The sequence below is a fragment of the Mycena indigotica genome, assembly GCF_014461135.1.
Source record: "Mycena indigotica strain 171206Taipei chromosome Unknown Mind.scaff0002, whole genome shotgun sequence".
Classification (NCBI taxonomy): domain Eukaryota; kingdom Fungi; phylum Basidiomycota; class Agaricomycetes; order Agaricales; family Mycenaceae; genus Mycena; species Mycena indigotica.
The window spans coordinates 5,959,787-5,977,743 of NW_023503001.1; the positions used below are offsets into that span (position 1 = coordinate 5,959,787).

The 17,957-nt window shown below is 53.5% G+C and overlaps 1 protein-coding gene across 1 annotated transcript; it reads right to left on the reverse strand.

The window, feature by feature from the left end:
• Positions 1 to 2,742: 2,742 nt before the first annotated feature.
• Positions 2,743 to 6,065, reverse strand: MIND_00286700 (CxC2 domain-containing protein; the record flags this gene model as incomplete). The annotated part of the gene is made up of 12 exons (XM_037359732.1): positions 2,743 to 2,959; positions 3,011 to 3,460; positions 3,509 to 3,650; positions 3,695 to 3,877; positions 3,926 to 4,326; positions 4,373 to 4,521; positions 4,576 to 4,738; positions 4,785 to 4,978; positions 5,033 to 5,437; positions 5,487 to 5,540; positions 5,599 to 5,715; positions 5,760 to 6,065. 12 exons carry the CDS (start codon positions 6,063 to 6,065, stop codon positions 2,743 to 2,745), a joined length of 2,781 nt encoding a protein of 926 aa, XP_037224827.1.
• Positions 6,066 to 17,957: the final 11,892 nt, after the last annotated feature.

A 17,957-nucleotide genomic window follows, 5' to 3' on the forward strand; every position in this document is an offset into this window, starting at 1 on the left:
TCATGCATAAGTTACGTAACGCCCGGTGGTTCACCAAGCTCGACGACGTTGGGGATACAACAACATCCGCATAAAAGAAGGCGACGAGGAGAAAGCCGCGTTCATTACCAATCGGGGCCTATTCGAACCACTTGTGATGTTTTTCGGCCTCACCAACTCCCCGGCCACGTTCCAATCCATGATGAACGAATTGTTTTCCAACCTGATTTCCCAGGGTCGCGTGATCGTGTACCTGGACGACATCCTCATATACTCTAGCGACCTCTCCGAACATCGCGTAACGGTGAAAGAGGTCCTACAGATCCTGAAGGACAATCAATTGTACCTGAAACCGGACAAGTGCGACTTCGAGCGGAACGAAGTTGAATACCTTGGTGTGATCGTCGGGAATGGGCAACTTCGCATGGACCCGATCAAGGTCGCTGGCGTGCGCGAATGGCCCCGGCCTCGTAACCTGCGAGAGGTTCAAAGCTTCCTGGGGTTCCTCAACTTCTACCGACGATTCATCAAAGACTTCGGCGCGTACGCCAAGCCACTGACCCGGCTGACCCGAAAAGACAGCCCATGGAAATGGGGACCGGAAGAAGAGGAGGCCTTTCAGACCTTGATAGACCGGGTCACGGATGAACCCGTACTACACTTCCCTACGGATCACGGGGCATGGCGGGTCGAAGCGGACTCTTCCGATTTCGCCACCGGGGCCGTCCTTTCGCAAGAGCAGGAGGGGAAGTGGGTCCCGATCGCATTTCTCTCCCGAGCTATGAACGACACCGAGCGCAACTACGACATCCATGACAAAGAAATGCTCGCTATCATGCGGGCCCTTACCGAGTGGCGACATTATCTTCAGAACGGGGGAGATAAGCCGTTCGAAATCTGGACCGACCACAAAAATCTGGAATACTTCATGACGGCTAAGAAACTGAACCGGCGGCAGGCACGATGGTCTCTCGAACTAAGTGAGTATCACTTCTCTTTGTTACATAAACCGGGGAAAACGAACGGGCGGGCCGACGCGTTATCCCGACGAAACGGGTACGACAACGGAAAGGAAGATAATCAGGACATCGTCCTACTTCCTGCGGGGCTATTCAAGGAACACGCGATCCGCGCTATGCTGACACTAGAGCATACGGAGGGCGACGGGCTGATGGACTCGATCCGGCGGGCCGAATCGGCCACTGAGGAAAAGGTCCTCAAGCTCTGGGAAGACGGAGAACCGGAAGGCTGGGAACAGCACGACGGCTTCAAGACTCGGAACGGGCTGGTATACGTACCCCCGGCTATGGGACTGCGGCATCGAGTGCTACGGCAACACCATGACATCCCTATCGTGGGACACCCGGGTGGCATCGAACCCTCGAGCTGACGACCCGCAACTACTGGTGGCCGTCCATTCAAGCCGATTGCCAGGCATACGACGAGCCTGCCCGTTGTGCCAACGAACGAAGATATTCCCGAGACGCCCCGTAGGAACCTTGGTCCCGAATAGCGTGCCGACTCGAGTTTGGCAGCGCATATCAATCGATCTGATCGTTCAACTACCCGAATCCTCCGGGTACAACGCCATTCTCGTAATCGTAGATCGACTGGGTAAAGGGATACGCGTACTCCCATGCACGGGAAACATCTCCGGGGAAGGAGTCGCTCGACTATACCGCGATCACGTCTGGAAAGATTACGGATTCCCAGAGGAGGTAACTAGCGACCGGGGCTAGCAGTTCATCGGGCATTTCATGAGCGACTTGAGCAAATTGCTGGGAATCAAGATTCGATCTTCATCGGCATATCACCCACAGACGGACGGGCAAACAGAGCGTGCGAATATGGAGGTCGAGCAATACCTTCGAACATTCTGCAACTTCCAGCAGAGCGATTGGTCAGACTGGCTTTCCCTAGCAGAGTTCGCGTTTAATGACAAGGTTAACTCTTCAACGGGATTCTCGCCCTTCTTCCTCACGTTGGGATTCCACCCGAGAAAGGGGTCCGAGGCCCCGCAAGAGGTCCCGACCGAGGCCGCTACGGTGTTTTCCGCACCCGTAGCTGTAGTATTTGCCCTAGCTGCAAAGCTACAGCTAGCCAGGAGCTTTCCTGAATTGCTAGCTACAGCCTCCCCTAGCTACACCCTCACTGCTTGGATAGCAAGCTACGGAAGAACATCAAGCCATCATCAACCATCATATATCATCACACGGCCATCATGAACATCACTCGAAATCACTCAATCACTCGGACATAGAGCTCAGTCACACAGTCCATAAGAATATCGGCATCTAATCCCTCGGATTCTTCCAGTCATAATATATATACAGATACTAAAATAGGAAGGCTAGCTAGGTAGCTACTCCAAGCCTAGCTGCAGGTCGTCACTTGATCCCCCGTCTAGCACCAATCTATGTATCCTCTCGTCCAGACTGAGCACAGGGCGAAGTGCAGCTCTGCAAACAATGTGCCAACGTTCGTAGAAACCTTCTGCAATTTGGCGATGCAGCACAGCCTGGAGCTTGGCGTAGGCTTCCAGGCCCGCGGCCAGTCGCGGCTCCACGTCGGTGCGGGACGATGCGCGGCTCATCCAACCGCCTCTATTGCAATCAGGCTCCCGGGTACACGTGTTCTCTCCTCACGCAATAGGCGAACCTCTTCTATCCAGCGGTCGCGCCGGGCAAGCGCTTTGGACCATTGAACGCGAACCGCTAAAAAAAAATTGAGGCGGGCACAACCAGAAGTCACACCGGCGTACCTTCATGTAGCCCCCTTCTCGTCATCCTCAGGTCGAACAGTATTCCAGATCCAGGACACGCCCGCCGAGCGTTCCTCCGCCGCCAATGACGAAGGCTCATTCCTGCCTCTTCGTGATGCACCCAGCCGACCCAGCCTGATACGAGCCCTTGCGTCGCTCTCTGTTTCGGTTCGCACGTGCAGATCGCTCTTGGTGAGTTGCTTCAGGTGAGGGGCAGCGCTTGGGCCTTTGAGACGATGGAGGGCTGCCCGCTTCCGTATATTTCGCTACCTCCCGGTCGATTCGATCTCCAACACGGTCGATGAGTGTGCTGGAGCGCGTATCGCAACTTGCCCCACCGAAGTTGCGTTGCGTGTGTGAATTAAGTGAGTTTTGGTATAAAGATGGCCGCGAATCTTCACCAGAGCATCCCCGCACTGGGCTTCTCGCAGCTTGGCCTCAACCTCGGCCAGGCCACGTTTGCAGGCCCAGACTCGCTGTACCTCCGTCAGGTCCGAGGGAAGCCACAATTTCGTATCTTCAGCTTTTGAAGGGGGTAGCTCTGAGTCTCGTCGCTCCTCCTCCGCCGCTCTTAGACTCGATACCCCAGGCATGTAGACCTCTTGTTCTTGTTGAACGTTTTTGAGCTTTTTGAAAAATGTTGCACGTAATTCATCGATTTGGCTGGCACGGTCCGCCGTCAATGCCGATTTACCACGCACTTCGTGTCTAATGCGTCGTCTAAGAAAGAGCTCAGTCGGGCTAGAAACACGAGATTCGCAAGCTTACTTCTGGTCTTCAAGCTGCAGAAGCCCTTTGATGAAGGCCGTTGCTGTCATTCGGCCTTCGTAAACACCCTCCCTGCCTTGACGCAAGTCTTCGAGCTCAGCCTTCTTGAGATCGGCAGCGACTTGAGCCTCAGACGGACCAGCTGTCATACATTGAGCCTAAAGTTGGCTGAAACATAGAGCATACCATCCTTTCCCCCTTGCATTACGTAGGGGTTTGGATAGCTGTTGTCGGCGACCCAGTTGGTGACCATACTTCGCCACTGACGCCGCAAGTCGGGTTCCAGGCCGCGGTCGATATCGACAAACTCTGCGATCTGTGTGTCGCGCTCCGCGACGGCGATGATCAGTTTTCGACCGAGAGCATCACCTGCCGAGCGTGTCAGTGGCAAGTAAAAGTGCAAATGCTAATTGATACCTTGGCCCACGTTCTTCTCAAAGTTGATGTGGTCCACTTTATCTTCAATCGAATCGTGACGATTGCCCTCCCCCATCTCCTTCGTTGCAAAACTGATGGGATTTAGGATTGCCCACGTCCGCTCGATACCTTCGCCATCAGTGCGGCCAACCCCATGTGCATGGCTGAGGGACATCGCCGCCTGGCAGTTGACCTCGTGCGCAGCGGCGTGCCAGACGGGCAACGCAAACTGCAGTGTGAAGTTGCTTAGGTCGGGTAGAAATCCAGCCGAGCAAGCCATGTCGGAGACCCGAAAGACCAAGCGCTGCTTCCACTGACATGCAATGTCATATGAGAGTACCAAACGCTTAACGCGGGTGTCCCCCAAAGCATGGAGCAGGATGTAATCCATATTTGCATATCTGCTGCACGCGTCAGCGGCCATTAAAGGGCAAATAATTAACAAACCGTTCTCCTTTCTGCAAATCGCCTAGACCTTGAGCCCGAACAACGCCATGCCTCGCACAAACACAGCCTCCTACCCCAGACACTCGCAGGCCTGTAGTAAGGCGGGTGTCCTTCTGCATCAACGCGGCAAACGCGATACAAGTGCTAACCTGCGTGAACGGTAAGCATGACAGATAGTAGACGCGCAAAAGCGGGCTACGAACGTCGGCCTCTGCGACATAATCGCGCAGATGCTCCTTATACGCATCCGACTCCACAAAGTAGCCCCATCCAGGACCAAGTGATGGGTCGTGTTTTTCGTTGGTGCGTATTCGATTTTTGAGTCTGAAGTTGGCATCGAGCGCCAGCAAAAGAGAATACAGAAACCTGATTAGGGTTAGAAGGGGCGGTAGCGATGGGCAAAAAAGCATACTCGTCGTCTTTGCTGCAGGTCTCCCAGCCTTCAGGAAGATTAAAGCCGACAGAGGGGCAAGCCCAGCAAGGCACAGCAATACCCCCGGGCGGAACTTCATCCATCGTGCTCATATCGTGGGCGACCCCCGCACGCTTGGCCCGCTTCAGAAAACTATATTGTCGGCTCATACGGCCAAAAGCCTTGTATCGGTCCTAGCGAGCCGTTAGTGCGATGAACAAGGTAAGCTCTCAGAACAAAAGACGAACCGGGGTAGTTCCTAACAAGGTAGGGTCGGTAAGCCGCTCCAGCTTGCCAACGTAGTCATGAGCGCTTATGTTCCCCACCACGCTCGATAGGCGGAAGTCTTCAAGGGCCTCGAACGTGGCGCAGGTGGCGGGATCGATGGTGGTTGCTGGATACCAGCCATTGTTCATCAACTGGGCAATGGGGTCTTGTCCAAGCGCCCGCTCGCAGCCGCAAAACCTGACGCGGCAGGTAAAAACGCCCCCTACGTCAAGAACCACCATGGTCTGCGGCTCGCTTGATGCTGGGCGTATACAGGGCTCGCCGCCATGACCCAGTTGGTAAACAAATTGCAGGCTGCTCGGCGAGAAATCTTTGGCGTGTTGCTGGTGCAAGGCAACGCGCGTCCAATACGACCCATTCCATTCCTAGTCAACGTTAGGAACTTTCTCCTTGCCGTTGGTCGTTGCCACGCACCTTGACACGATGCAACGGCTGTCGTCGATGGGATTCTTCCAAACAGCCCAAACACTGTAGATGTCGTCCACATGGGTCGCAGCGAAAGATTCGTGTCAAGTTTTCCACATACGGGCGCGTGGCATAGGGCACACTGAGGTTGAGCGAGGTGGTTCCCTAGACCGTCCTGCCGGACAAGATGGTCCAGAAAGACGTGCTTGTCTTGCCGCCACAATTTCATGGGGTCATCCTTTAGAAGGATAAGTAGTTGTTCTAGCGCAGCCCAAAACATACCGAGCTCGTGTAGCGTTTGCGTTTGGTCACCTCACTGTCTTCAATGAAATACTCATAGACAGAGTGAGCGGTAAAAGTCGAAGCCAGGCTCGCATATTCGGTGTCGGTCGTATTCGCTGGGACCCAGTCGACATATGGGTCTTCACTCTCTTCACACGAGTCTAGTCTCGCTCGTTTTGTTGACGCGACGTTGGAGACCGAAGGGATGGCGCGGCCGTCGCTCCGATAATGAAATCCTTGGTCGGCGGAGGGGTTGGCGACGGAAGTTTCGAAGGTGAAGGTGGACTTTGGTCTGGATGAGGCCATAACCCAGTTGAATGGGAAAACCCTACCTCAGAGCGAGCGGTCGTCTGGGTTCGTTGTCCAGCGGAGAGAAATGATGACAGCACGTGTGACAAGTGACAGGATGATGACATTCCCCTCATACACGACGTTTTACGACAAATTGCTTATCTACAATTTGCCCCTCCACACGCAGCAAGTTCGTCTTCGAATGGTTTACACTCGCGAGATGAGCACGCATGACTGAGAGGAACCGGTCAGAAGAGCTCGCGCACCGGCATACTGTCGCGTCACTCACTCCAATCGCAGCCATAATCGTAGCTAATGTTGGGCGCTGCCACACCCAAACGATGGAGACCGATAAAATCGGAATTGCAGTAGTTCTCCCCACGAGCGAGATCAGCAATCGTTCGGTGTCTATTAGCAGAAGTAAGCAGATATACAAGGCATACTAACGCAACCTACGGTTTCAGATTCTGAATCGGACTTGCGGTTGGTTCAACTGGCTTTCTTGAATCCATTGCAGATCGTAGGGAGGTTTGGGTCAAGTTGAGTGGTCGAAGACTGATTTATACGGACACTGTAAGTATTCTCATGGCACTCAGAAAGCATCATTTTTGACACTTCTTTAGTTAGCGACCTTGTGTTGACTTTCGCGAGATCAGTCTAAACTGCTCTGATTTGAGCATCATCGTCCATCCAGATTCCACACCCTCCCCGTCTGTCTGGCCGCAACAATTCAAATCCAACGTAAGACTGGAAAAACGTCAGTAAGATACGGCGCCAAAGTATGACTACCTTCGTGGCTGTGAGGCTTCGTGAGAGGCGTTCACTGGCAGCTCGAACGACCGCGGCAAGTGCTGGGACCCCACAGTTTCGGGAGTACTTGGCTTTTGGTGGACGCCGGAAAATCTACAGGTCGGTTCAGAGGCACCGTAGGCATCAAACGGAGACGAAGACTCAGAACCTGTTTGTACTCATTCTCGGATAGCAGCGGTAAACTTGGAGCGTCGTCCCGCTTGTCGATAGAAACGCAAAAAGCGCCTTGGATTGAAATAGTATTAGTATGGAAACCGGCATTCTAAACATTTTCTGATACATACAAACAGATTGACGTTGTTCCTGCCAAGTGTGGCTAGGTGCAATGTTTTCGCTACCAATGTCCTCGTAGCGAGGTAGGCGATTAGCGAGGGTGAACTTCAAGAAATATTCAACCTTTGCATCTGAGGTGCCCGACACAAGACAGCGTACTCCTTCCCTTCATGTCCCTTCCCTTCCATCGACGCGGCCGCAGTCATAGCCCTCCGCCCTCCATGAATCCGAGTTGGACCCCAATCAATTCAACGCAGCGGCCAGAGGCTTAGGAGACCCCATCGCACTGTCCAAGAAGCGCCGAGCGTCTGAGTCCTGGGAGGATGAAGTCGAGTTCGTCGAGACGAGTAAGCACTTGTGGAGTTCGTCCTTTCGCCTCGCTGATCCCCAACTCGCAGTCACCATCAAAACAAAAAGAGAAACGGCCTCGTATGGACGCCCAGTACATGTACTGGCGGGAGCGAGGTGAATTTACTTCGCCCAAACGTCATGGTTGTTGCCCAACGCTAACCAATCAGCAGCCCTTCTGCGCGAAGAAACCGAAGCCCGAATCTTGAGCGAACGAGGCCAAAGTATGTGGCTTTCCTTCTCTGAGTCAAAAACCTCATACCGCCGCAGCTCGCCGCTTAAGAGAGACTGCAGACCGTCTCCAACACTTCACTCAAGGCGGGTCAGGCCAGGTAGCGGTTCCCAAGCAAACAAATCTCGACATTGAAGGCCAACGCGACTTCTCCAAAGGGTGCCCCACCCGTGACAGTTTATACTGGTCGACCGCCCGACCACCCGCGCTTCCAGACGTCCTCCCGATATACAAATGCGTGCTCTGCCAGGCAGTCAAGTCACGACCAGTCTGGTATGCGCTATCTCTTATAAGTCTCGACCCCGTCAAGACATTCCCAACAGGTTTCCCAATTGCAAGCACAGTGCTTGCTACGTTTGCATTTATATGCATCTGGTAACTAGTTGGGCATGCCCCGAGTGCGGAAGGAAAATGTATTCAGCACCCCGTCGTGATTACGCCCTGGAAGACGAGATCTCCTCCGTGTATCCCGACTGGGTTGACCTTAGCCTCTGCGGCGATGGTTTTTACGACTTTACCTTCCCCCGCCGTCCTTTGCATATCGTAGCCAAAGAGTGACATCATTTGCGTAATGTCCACGTAATCACATCAATTTTTCCAATCTTTTTTCTTCTTGATTACTACGTCGCCCATCCCCCGTACGATACGCGACGACTATGAGCTCCACAGAAGGTATGAGCCTCCCGCCTTTTGACATTCGCCACCTTTGCCTGCGGTGCGTGCCCACAAAGAGAGACCGACCCTGGACCTCGGCGTGTGGCACCCCCGTCGAGCAAGCGCCGCCTATCCTGCCACATACCACCTTAACTATCACTCAAACATTTCAGCCGTCCCCCGCTCCCGGCGCGTCACACGCTCCGGCAAAGAATTCTCCGGCTTTGTTCCTCAGCAAGACGCGATCCACGCCCCCTTTTCTCTGCTTCACTCTCCCCCCCGCTGCGAACGCTACACGATGCCCCGAATGAGCCACACGAAAGCATTGTGGACCCTGATTCCATCGACGCTCCGACATTCAGCGACCTATTTGACGGGCCGCTGACGCCCATGCCAAGCCCCAGCGCTTCCCCGACGTTAACCCCAACCGTCCTTCCCGCGGTACCGCACGACCTCCCCGTCAGCAGTACCAACCGCAACACGCGCAAGTCCAATGTCCGGCGAGCGCGCCGACGGGAAGCCGTGCGCCAGGCGACTTCATTGCCGAGGCTCAAACGCGTCCAGGCCAAGCGAAGGGCGGAGGCAATACCTCAGTCGCTGCAAACATCCGCCAATGCAGAAGCTTTTCCTCACTCCCGCCCCGGGTGGATCGGCGATCGCCACGCCAAACTTGACCTCCAAGGCGGCCCAAGCAGCTCTCCCGATGGGCCGCTGCCTTCGCCTGTTACACAGGAGGTGGTGGATGCGGTGGTGGGCCAAAAAGGCTTTAGATTTGTTCCTTGGGATGGACGGTAAGTCCCGGGCCGCCCGCCGCCTTTAGCAAATCTACCCGAACTGACGTTCGCTCAGCCATGCCATCCCTATCCTTGACACGGAGCGTCGTGTCGTTGCGGTTCTTGGCGGAATTCCGCGGGCCACAGAGGACTGGGCCGACCTTACTCGTGATGCCTGCGCCTTGATGGATCAGAAGGTGCCGGGCCTGAAAGTACCCGCCGAGAAGCGCCGTCACCGTCGTGCACAGACTGAGTTTGTGGCCATAGCCAGAGGCGTTTCCCATGGCGGCGGCCAGACGGTGAGCGCTTTTACAGATTAACATGCGCCCATTTACGGCCTCTCTAGGAGCCCGGAATTTTACATCAAAACCGCACGAATACTCAGACGACCAACGAGATTCTCCGACACCAATTTTTCTCCAGAGTTGCAGGGTTTACTACAAGTAGGCCAATCGTCATTGCAGGCCGCATTTTCTAACGATTGTCGCAGCATTGATGATGATGTGGGCACCCATGCTTTATAGCTACTACGCCAGCACACGCGCAGCCCTATTGGCGTGGAAGCCGTCCTTGTCTAAAGGCTGGCTTCACCCACACAGCCCCTTCGCTGCATGCACCTTGAACTTCAGTCGCGCTATAAGCCGTCGCCACCTTGATTACGGAAACCTAGCCTGGGGCTGGTGCGCCGTCACTGCAATGGGTAATTTTGATCCAGATAAAGGAGGCTACCTTATACTCTGGGAGCTGCGCCTTGTAATTCGCTTTCCTTCAGGGTCGACCGTCCTTATCCCTTCAGCCGCCGTCCACCACTCTAACACACCGATTGGAGAAGCAGAAACGCGACACTCCTTCATCCAGTACTCTGCCGGCGGCCTGTTTCGATGGGTGGATAATGGGTGCCGACGAACGAGGCCTTCGAGGCCTTTGCTAGTACTGAAGAAAAAGCCACCCGGAAGACTGAGGGAGATGCCAGATGGCAAGAGGGTATAGGAATGCTATCTGTAGTAGATGATTTGTAGATATGTATTTAGCAAATCTTGCAAGGTTGACGAACGAATACGCCGTCTCTTACCTTATCGGGTATATGGTAGGATGTCGAGATCGGGTCACAATGAAACCTGGATTACTCTAGATCTCCCATCCGCAGCTACATTTCGTTTTGCGTAGACTATCTACAGTGGAATGCCCGGAGACGCCTCCGTGGATGCCCTTCCAGTGCCTTTGGTCGGGTCACATTGATAATGAATTCCCCCTCGATCGCCTACCTGCATGCCTATTGTGTTTACTTATACCCACTGCTGTCCAATGCCCCAGGGTACCTGTGCTGCTTTTTGTGTTAGCACTCTCAAAGTTGGCCCTGTATATTTTGCGCAAGGGCACAACAAATTACAATATGTGACACTGTCATTCCGATTCATCTTCCTTTCGTCCATCATGACGCTCTTCCAGCCCTTGCAGCCGCAACAGTCGACCAGCCAGACGCAAAATGGTCAACTACAAATACGACCACAGTGAGCAGTAAGTCACAATCCAACCTTCTCTACTTGCAGAAGCCTCATTATGCACACGGCGCCTGTAGCGGCCATGCTATTCGTAGTGAACGTGTGCGCTCTCGACGCAAGATAGCCAAGACTCATATTTCCCGCATTCGCTTACCTTCCGCGGTTGAGCGTTGGGGCCAGTCTGTCGACTTACACCGAGACTACAACATTTTCAATGCCGCCCTTAATCTCGAAGAGGACTACGAGAAAATATCGAATGATCTCAGGCATTGGCTGGCGCCCGCGCCGTTCGACGAGGAGGCCATTGCAGGCGCATGCGAGGCCGACGACAAAGATTACACAGACTGGCTGATCTGCCTTGTCGACGGTTGTCTATCTGCGGCGCGAGCAAGAGGCAGAGAAGCAGATGAATGACGAAATCCAACGCATTGGCCAAAAAAAGCGGTTGATAGCATGCGCCTCGATCTCAGGCAACTCATTACTGGTGACTGGGCACGACTTCAAGAGCTTGAAGGCGCATACGCGCCTGGTACAAGGGAAGGTGCCGTCTACGAACGGCACAAAATATTCTGTCTGTGACGCATTTACAGAATGTACTTTCTCAAATTCATTTAATCTACTGGTTTCTCTATATTTCTCTTTGCTCTCGAACCTGAAAAAAGCTGCACTGGCAGAAATTTTAGCACCATCGCTTCCGAATGAGGGAGCCCGTGACCATCAAACCTTTGCCTTTCGCCTTCATCTATGCCAGCCGCAAGCCATCATGCGACATTCCTTACTCGCTTTTTCTCTGCACCACCCCTTCGCGACGACGTCATCCGTCTCCAAAGGCTTAAATCGGACCCCGAGCTTCCTCAAGGGGCAGTTAACTCCATCGTCGGCGCTCTAAGCAATCGGCACTGGCGTGTCGCTCTAGTCGGGCGTATAGTCAGTGTCGTTGACCAGCCACATGAAAAGGTACAGATATTCCTCTACTGCGAAGGCTCCTTGCTAACGCAGTAGGACAGTATATGATTTTGGAGGCCGTGCCTTCCAAAATGTACCTGGACGACTTCAAGGAAATGGTGTGGGCATTGGCTGCTGCCCAGCAGCGAACGGCAGAGCAACCAAAATCCATCGAGAGCTGGGTAATGCCTGAGCGAGGTGCTCTCGACAGTGGGTGCATTTACGTGCATATTACAAGCAAGACACGCCTGGTGAGCTCTTGTTTGAGTCTCGGGCATCCTGATTTATAATGCCTTAGGCTACACATGCATTGGATCGCGATGCGGCATGGCTTACGGAGCCCATAACGCCTGTGCAGCCTCTAGAGCCTGGTGCAGTCGTCTTCTGTGTTGCGAATCTCCTCCGCATTGATGCGCCTCTCAATGACGCGATGGTATCTTCCAAGGCACGTTTGAAGTCGTATCAGCTATCTCTAACACTTACCCTAACTGGCTAGTGGATTATCAAGTCCGCTTGGTGGTGCGCCTTCATGCGCCGTCAGCTGTCGCGCATAATTGCTTTCCAGAAATGGCTGCTTTCTTGAGCCGTCGTGGTGGGCTTCCTGGCGGAGTAGATAGTGGTTCCGAGGAGTTGCCCATCCGTGATTAAAAAAATGGCATTATGGTCACGGTCATGCTACATAATTGCTAGTGTCTGAAGTATCCGACTCTATTGTTGACAAAGCTTCAAACAAATCAAGCCATGCCCTTTCCTGTGCTGCAGCTAAATCGGCTTGGATTCGTCCAAGCGCCTCTTCACGCGCTCCGTTTCGATTGAATGGAGAAACGCCTCCCGGGCTACGCCGGCGAGGATCTTCGTACCATAATTTATTGGCTGCGTGACGTGGTAAGCGGGCTGCCCACCTGCAAGGTACCATAAGTAAGTCCGAAGGAAAAACGGCGGTAATAGCACGCACTGAGCCAGAATATGTTCAACAACCGAGACGTCGGTCGGTCTCATATCCTCAATTGCACAGTCCATGTTACGCGACCGTGTCGATGTCGCATCGCAGGGATGCTTGACAACCACAATACTGCCCTGTGGCACGGGAAGATTAGCAGGGATGAGCCGAGCGATGGACTTGTTGTGCATAGAGATTTCTGGGGGCGGAAAACGGTCTGGCTCCACCTCCGCAATATGGGGAAAATGAGGACATTCGACGAGGATTGTGTACATATGGCCTGGGGCCTGTGGATGGGTGAGAGCCACCTTTGGGCATGCGGCGCAGTCGCAGGGATGGCAAACAAAAATGCCGTCTATCGATTTGCTACCGGAGCCACGCAATGTCGGACTAATGGCGTCCAGCTCAATGGGGTGAACCTTTCCAAGACCCCACATCCATGGAAACACAAGGATTTGCGCACTGATCGTGGGTGGAGAGACGTTCAGGTTGTAGAAATTGGGACCGCCCGGCTGGCTATAAAATAAGTCAGCGGCGCGTCCAAGCAACTAGACGTCCAGGGGCGCACTCGGCTGACTCGGAATTGTGGACTAGTGCCCGTCGAGCTCGAAGTCTCTTCGCTATTGCTGGAGTAGCTTCCCTGCATCCATTCCGAGGTCGTGGTCGAGTGTGAGCCAAGGGAGGCGTTGAGTGACATGGTTCCAGCAGTGGCCCAGAGACGCTGAGAGCTCTTAAACGTATTTGTGGTTGATAACAATAAGGAAGCGGAACCAAGGGGTCGGCTCGGCGGCGCGGTATTGATAAAATTCAAGTGGTTAAATTTCGCGACTAAAAGTAGCGAAAAGGAATCTTGAATGGATACTATGCCTTTTTTGGTTTGTGATTTGCCAGTGACTGATTCCCATCCCATTCGTTGCCAGTCGTTGCCGCGGAGGCCTTGAAATTGAGATCAGCCATATCGATCGAAGAGGCAGTAAGCAGTAGCTTAAGTTCAGGCCTATTCGAAAGGCAGACCCCTCTGATCGCCCGCCCTCGCCGTTTCAAGTTCCTTGAACCGGAAGCTCTTCAGTTCAACTCGAAAACAGTAAGCCGCCCTCGCTTGGAGAGCGCCGTCAACCCACCTCGTTGCAGATGAGCATGAATACTCCAAACAATGAGTTCCTTGCCGCAACACCGGCCATAGAAAACGAGGTAAGCTTCGATTCATTTCACACTTGGTATCTTGCCACGAGATGCTGATAGTCGGTGTTAGCCCCTCTTGACACAAGCCTCAAGCACGGACAGCAACGCTAATGTTGGCAGGCAAGCTGTTTTCAATATCAGTTAACGTGCGACTAATCCACCAAGCAGCGCCGCTGACTTGGCTTCCGCGAGTGCTGCGTCCCGCAAAAAAAGCCGCAAGGCTACGGTCGAAGAAGTTGAAGACGAAGACGACGTGTATGTTTGCCTCGCGCTGTTGACTCGTGCCAGATTGCTGACTGTCGTTTTAGCCGGGCGTCGTGGCAAGTAAGTCCCCATTCGTGAAGCTGTTGTGGCTTCGCTGATACTTAGCAAGGAACAGCGCTGACTTACCCGGGCCCGTCGATGTGTCGGCGAGTACTGCATCCCGCAAAAAAAGCCGCAAGGCTACGGTAGAAGAAGTTGAAGACGAAGACGGAAGTGTATGTTTTTCCTCGTGCTGTTGGCTCGTGCCAGATTGCTGACTGTCGTTTTAGCCAGCGTCGTGTCGAGCCCCAAAAAGCCCCTGGGGATGGCAAGTAAGTCTTGTTCATGAAGTGTCCTGTATTGTTGCTGATGCTTAGCAAGAAAAACGACGAAGACCAGCAACACAAAGGCGGCGAAGAAGACGATGTTGGCGGTCGACGAGTTGCCTGATGGGCTTGCGTTCGAGAGCGCTCACCGCAACTGGGCCAAGGGGATTCGTGAAAAGGAGATTTTGGAGCCTGGTATGGCGGCCTACGCTGATGCGGTCCGCTCCGGAAATCGCTCCAGGATTCGAGCCTTTATCTTATCGAAGACAAACCAGTACATTTATCAATTGGGATGGCGCACCTCGCTGAAAGAGCAGCCGTCAAGTCTACCAGAGTGGAACGAGACAATGGTTCTGCCTATGGAGCCCAATTTGTCGAAGGCGGAGCAGGAGGCCAAAGCCTGGATCATTGAGCAAACGAGTGAGGTATGTGGTTCACCTGACCGTGGGAGCGTGACTAATCTTTTCTTCTCTCTTCTCTCAGCGGATCGAGAGATGGTATGCCTATCGGTACGAGTCGACCCATGGGCGACGGTCAAGAAACGACGCCGAAGACCCTTACGCATGGCTCTTTGCTGAGCTCAATGGAGGGTCGACAGTCAAAAAAGCCCGTCAGGGTTTCCAGCAATACATGCACGAGTCGTACGCCACCGACATCGCTGAAACCGTCAACCGGCGCTGGGCGGTGGAGCCAAACAAATCTGCCAGCGCATCGACTGCCCCACCAGCGTTTTTCAAAGCCAAAATCGCCCGCGAGCTCTTCAACGCCTTGCCGGTGCAGGAACAGTCTGCATTAAAGGATCGTGCGAAGGCATTTGCGCAGAAGGAACGGGAGGATCATGCGGATAGGCTAAGGATGTCTTCCCAGCATACACCAGAGAGTATTCAAAGGTTCGTCAGATGTATTCTTGCGCGGTGCTCCTTAACATTTTGCTTAGGGCTATCGACAACTTGCCTGCTACTTTGCATCGTTTGATGCAGGGTATCGCTGACACAACTGGGTTGCAATTCATGTTGCTCGGCGGCGGCCCAATGCCTCGCTATGGTGGGGAGATTCGCACAGTCCAGTATGTGGGCGTCGTTTGGTTCCGTAGCTTCTTTCTGACTGACGCGGCAGCATGTTCATTGGTCAAAACAATGCGCCGGCTCCTGTGGGGTTCCCGTCCTTCAAGCGTTCCCATTTCGACAAGGAGGTACTGGGCTCTTTTAAGGAGTATCTTGAGACTGCTTATTGTATGCTTTTCTTTTCCCTGCTCACCATCTGCTGACCTCGTTCCGTCAGCACCAGCGCAACGAGTTGCTGTCGCCCTTGTTTCTGATCCTGTTCCCGCGTCAGCAGTGTCTGAGCCTACCTCGATTGACGCTCCAAATGGTGTCACTCCCACGCTTGTCGCAAGTGCCACAGCCGCCACCGTCGAGGCACGCAACCACAACGACGCCGTTGCTCCCCAAATGGTACTCCCTTGCCCACCGCTAGTACCACGCCAGCTGCCACCACCACTACTCCCCCAGCTAGCTCCAGCAGCGCAAAGCGTAAAGCTCCGACCTCAGAGCTTTCTTCGCCCGTTTGTAGTGGAGATGAGATGGACGTTGATGACGATGGCGAAGTGGACCTGGAAAAAGAGGATTATCGTCGTCGAAAGGAGTACGAGGCGATGCGCAACGCAAACATTGCGCGCAACAAAGCCATGCTCCTCGCCTTTGACCTTCAAAACGCCGCATCGGAATTCTCTGCCCAACCGGTCCCCAAACCGCGTGCGCCCAAGCCAAAACCAAAACCAGCAGCCGGCGCCCCTCGTCGCTCTCCCGCAATGGAGGCAATACCTCTGGCGTTGCCTCAGCTGCTACTACTGTCGCTGCCGCTGCCGGTACCCCAGCGAACGCGCCGACCGGAGATGTGGTGATCGTGGACGTGCCTGGGACGGAGGACGAGGACTGGATGGTTGTGGATAGTGCTGGAGAAGTTGTTGGCCCCGTTGCTGCGAGTCCCCCTCCTTCGTCGATTGCCCCAACGGCTCAGAGTGTAACCACGGGCGCTATCAAACGCAGCGCCAACAAACCCAGTTTCACCTAGCCCCGCGTCGACATCCAGCGTTATTTCTACTCTACCGAAGTGTCCTAAAGATGCGCCAGACTGGATGGTGAAGGTGTACGACCAGATCGCCGCCGTCGACCTGGGGCCGCCCCAACACCGTTTAATTCAAGCCCTATTCGACTTAGAGCGTTCTTATGGATGGGTTAATGGCTCGGGGAACCTGGCAACGGAGCATCGACCAAAACAGATTGCTGCCTGGATCAAGAACAAGCGCGTAGCCACATCGACATACTGCGCTATCCCGAACCTCACTATTTACTCCAAACAGTGGTGGGCATGGTGGACTAATAACCAGCCGCAATGGAGAAAGGGGGCTGATGGAAAACTCGTCGAGCTTGCTGGATCACAAGGCCAGTCCTGGAATGGGCTTCTTGTCTCTGGCGTCAACGGCATGCTCAACGTTGTTGTGAGCTTGTATTGGTGGGGGTGCAAGGAGCAAAGGCAGGGTCAAGGGCTGTCGGATGATTGGCTGAACGCCGTCAAGGATGCTGAGGGTGTGATGCGTGCAATTCGGGAGACAGTCGTTGAGGATAGATGCGAGGGCTGATATCTTTCAATCTTCTCTTTTTCTTTTGCGTCGCAGTCTTCTTGTGTCGCTTGCTACATGCTTCTTGTGTTGCTTGCTACGTACCTTCACTTCCTCTGTTTCTTCTGCTGTGCTCGTCGAATACTGTAATGCGTAGATAGTCAGTCGTTTACTTTGGGACCTTGATATAATACACGTCGTCTCATTGTTCGATGGTTTTGGGGTGTGTGACTTGAAGAAAGTTAGACATTAATATTGCCAGTGAATCATGATGAGTTAATGCTCGTCTACTTCGCGGTCTCTGTATTGTCTTCATGTGACGTGTGGACTTGGTAAAATTTTGGTCGACAATGATGTCATCATGAACGGCGTATTTCAAGAGTGGCCTTGCCCACAGTCAATATAGTCAAGACAAGTCATTGAACTGAGGATATCAATGAATACTACCTAAAGCATGTCTACTGTTTGCTACATCTGTTATACAAGGCCAAAATATGGGTTCCCGGGCTAGAACGGGAGACATCGGGTGACAACGGGAAATGCCAGCAAGCAGTCACATCAAGGTAGGGAAGTCCCAAATCAATCAAGCCGGCGGGCTATCACTAGGTGGACCAGCGGATTGATAGATTGATGCGGCGGATTGATAGATTGATGATATATCACGGAGGCTTCCCTATATGGCAAGGGCCCGTCCAGACCCACCCGCATATCAACTATTATAAAGCCAGGTCCCAGGCTAAACCGGCAAGCTGCAGCTAGGGGCAAGCGCTAGCTTCGACTTTATGAAAGCACTGCCAAAGCTATAGCTTAGGTATTTAGGCTGTATATTACCACTATGGCTCTTTTCCGAACGAATGAAGGAAGCCCGGGCCGATGCGGCCGAAGCTATGAAAGAGGCCCAGGAAACGATGAAGAGATACTACGACCGAAAGCACTCTCCGGACCCGAATTACGCCGAAGGGGATAAAGTTTACCTCCAGGGGACGAATTTGACCAGCGATCGACCCTCAAAAAAACTGGATGACAAGAGGTTCGGGCCATTCGGTTAAGCGCAAAGTG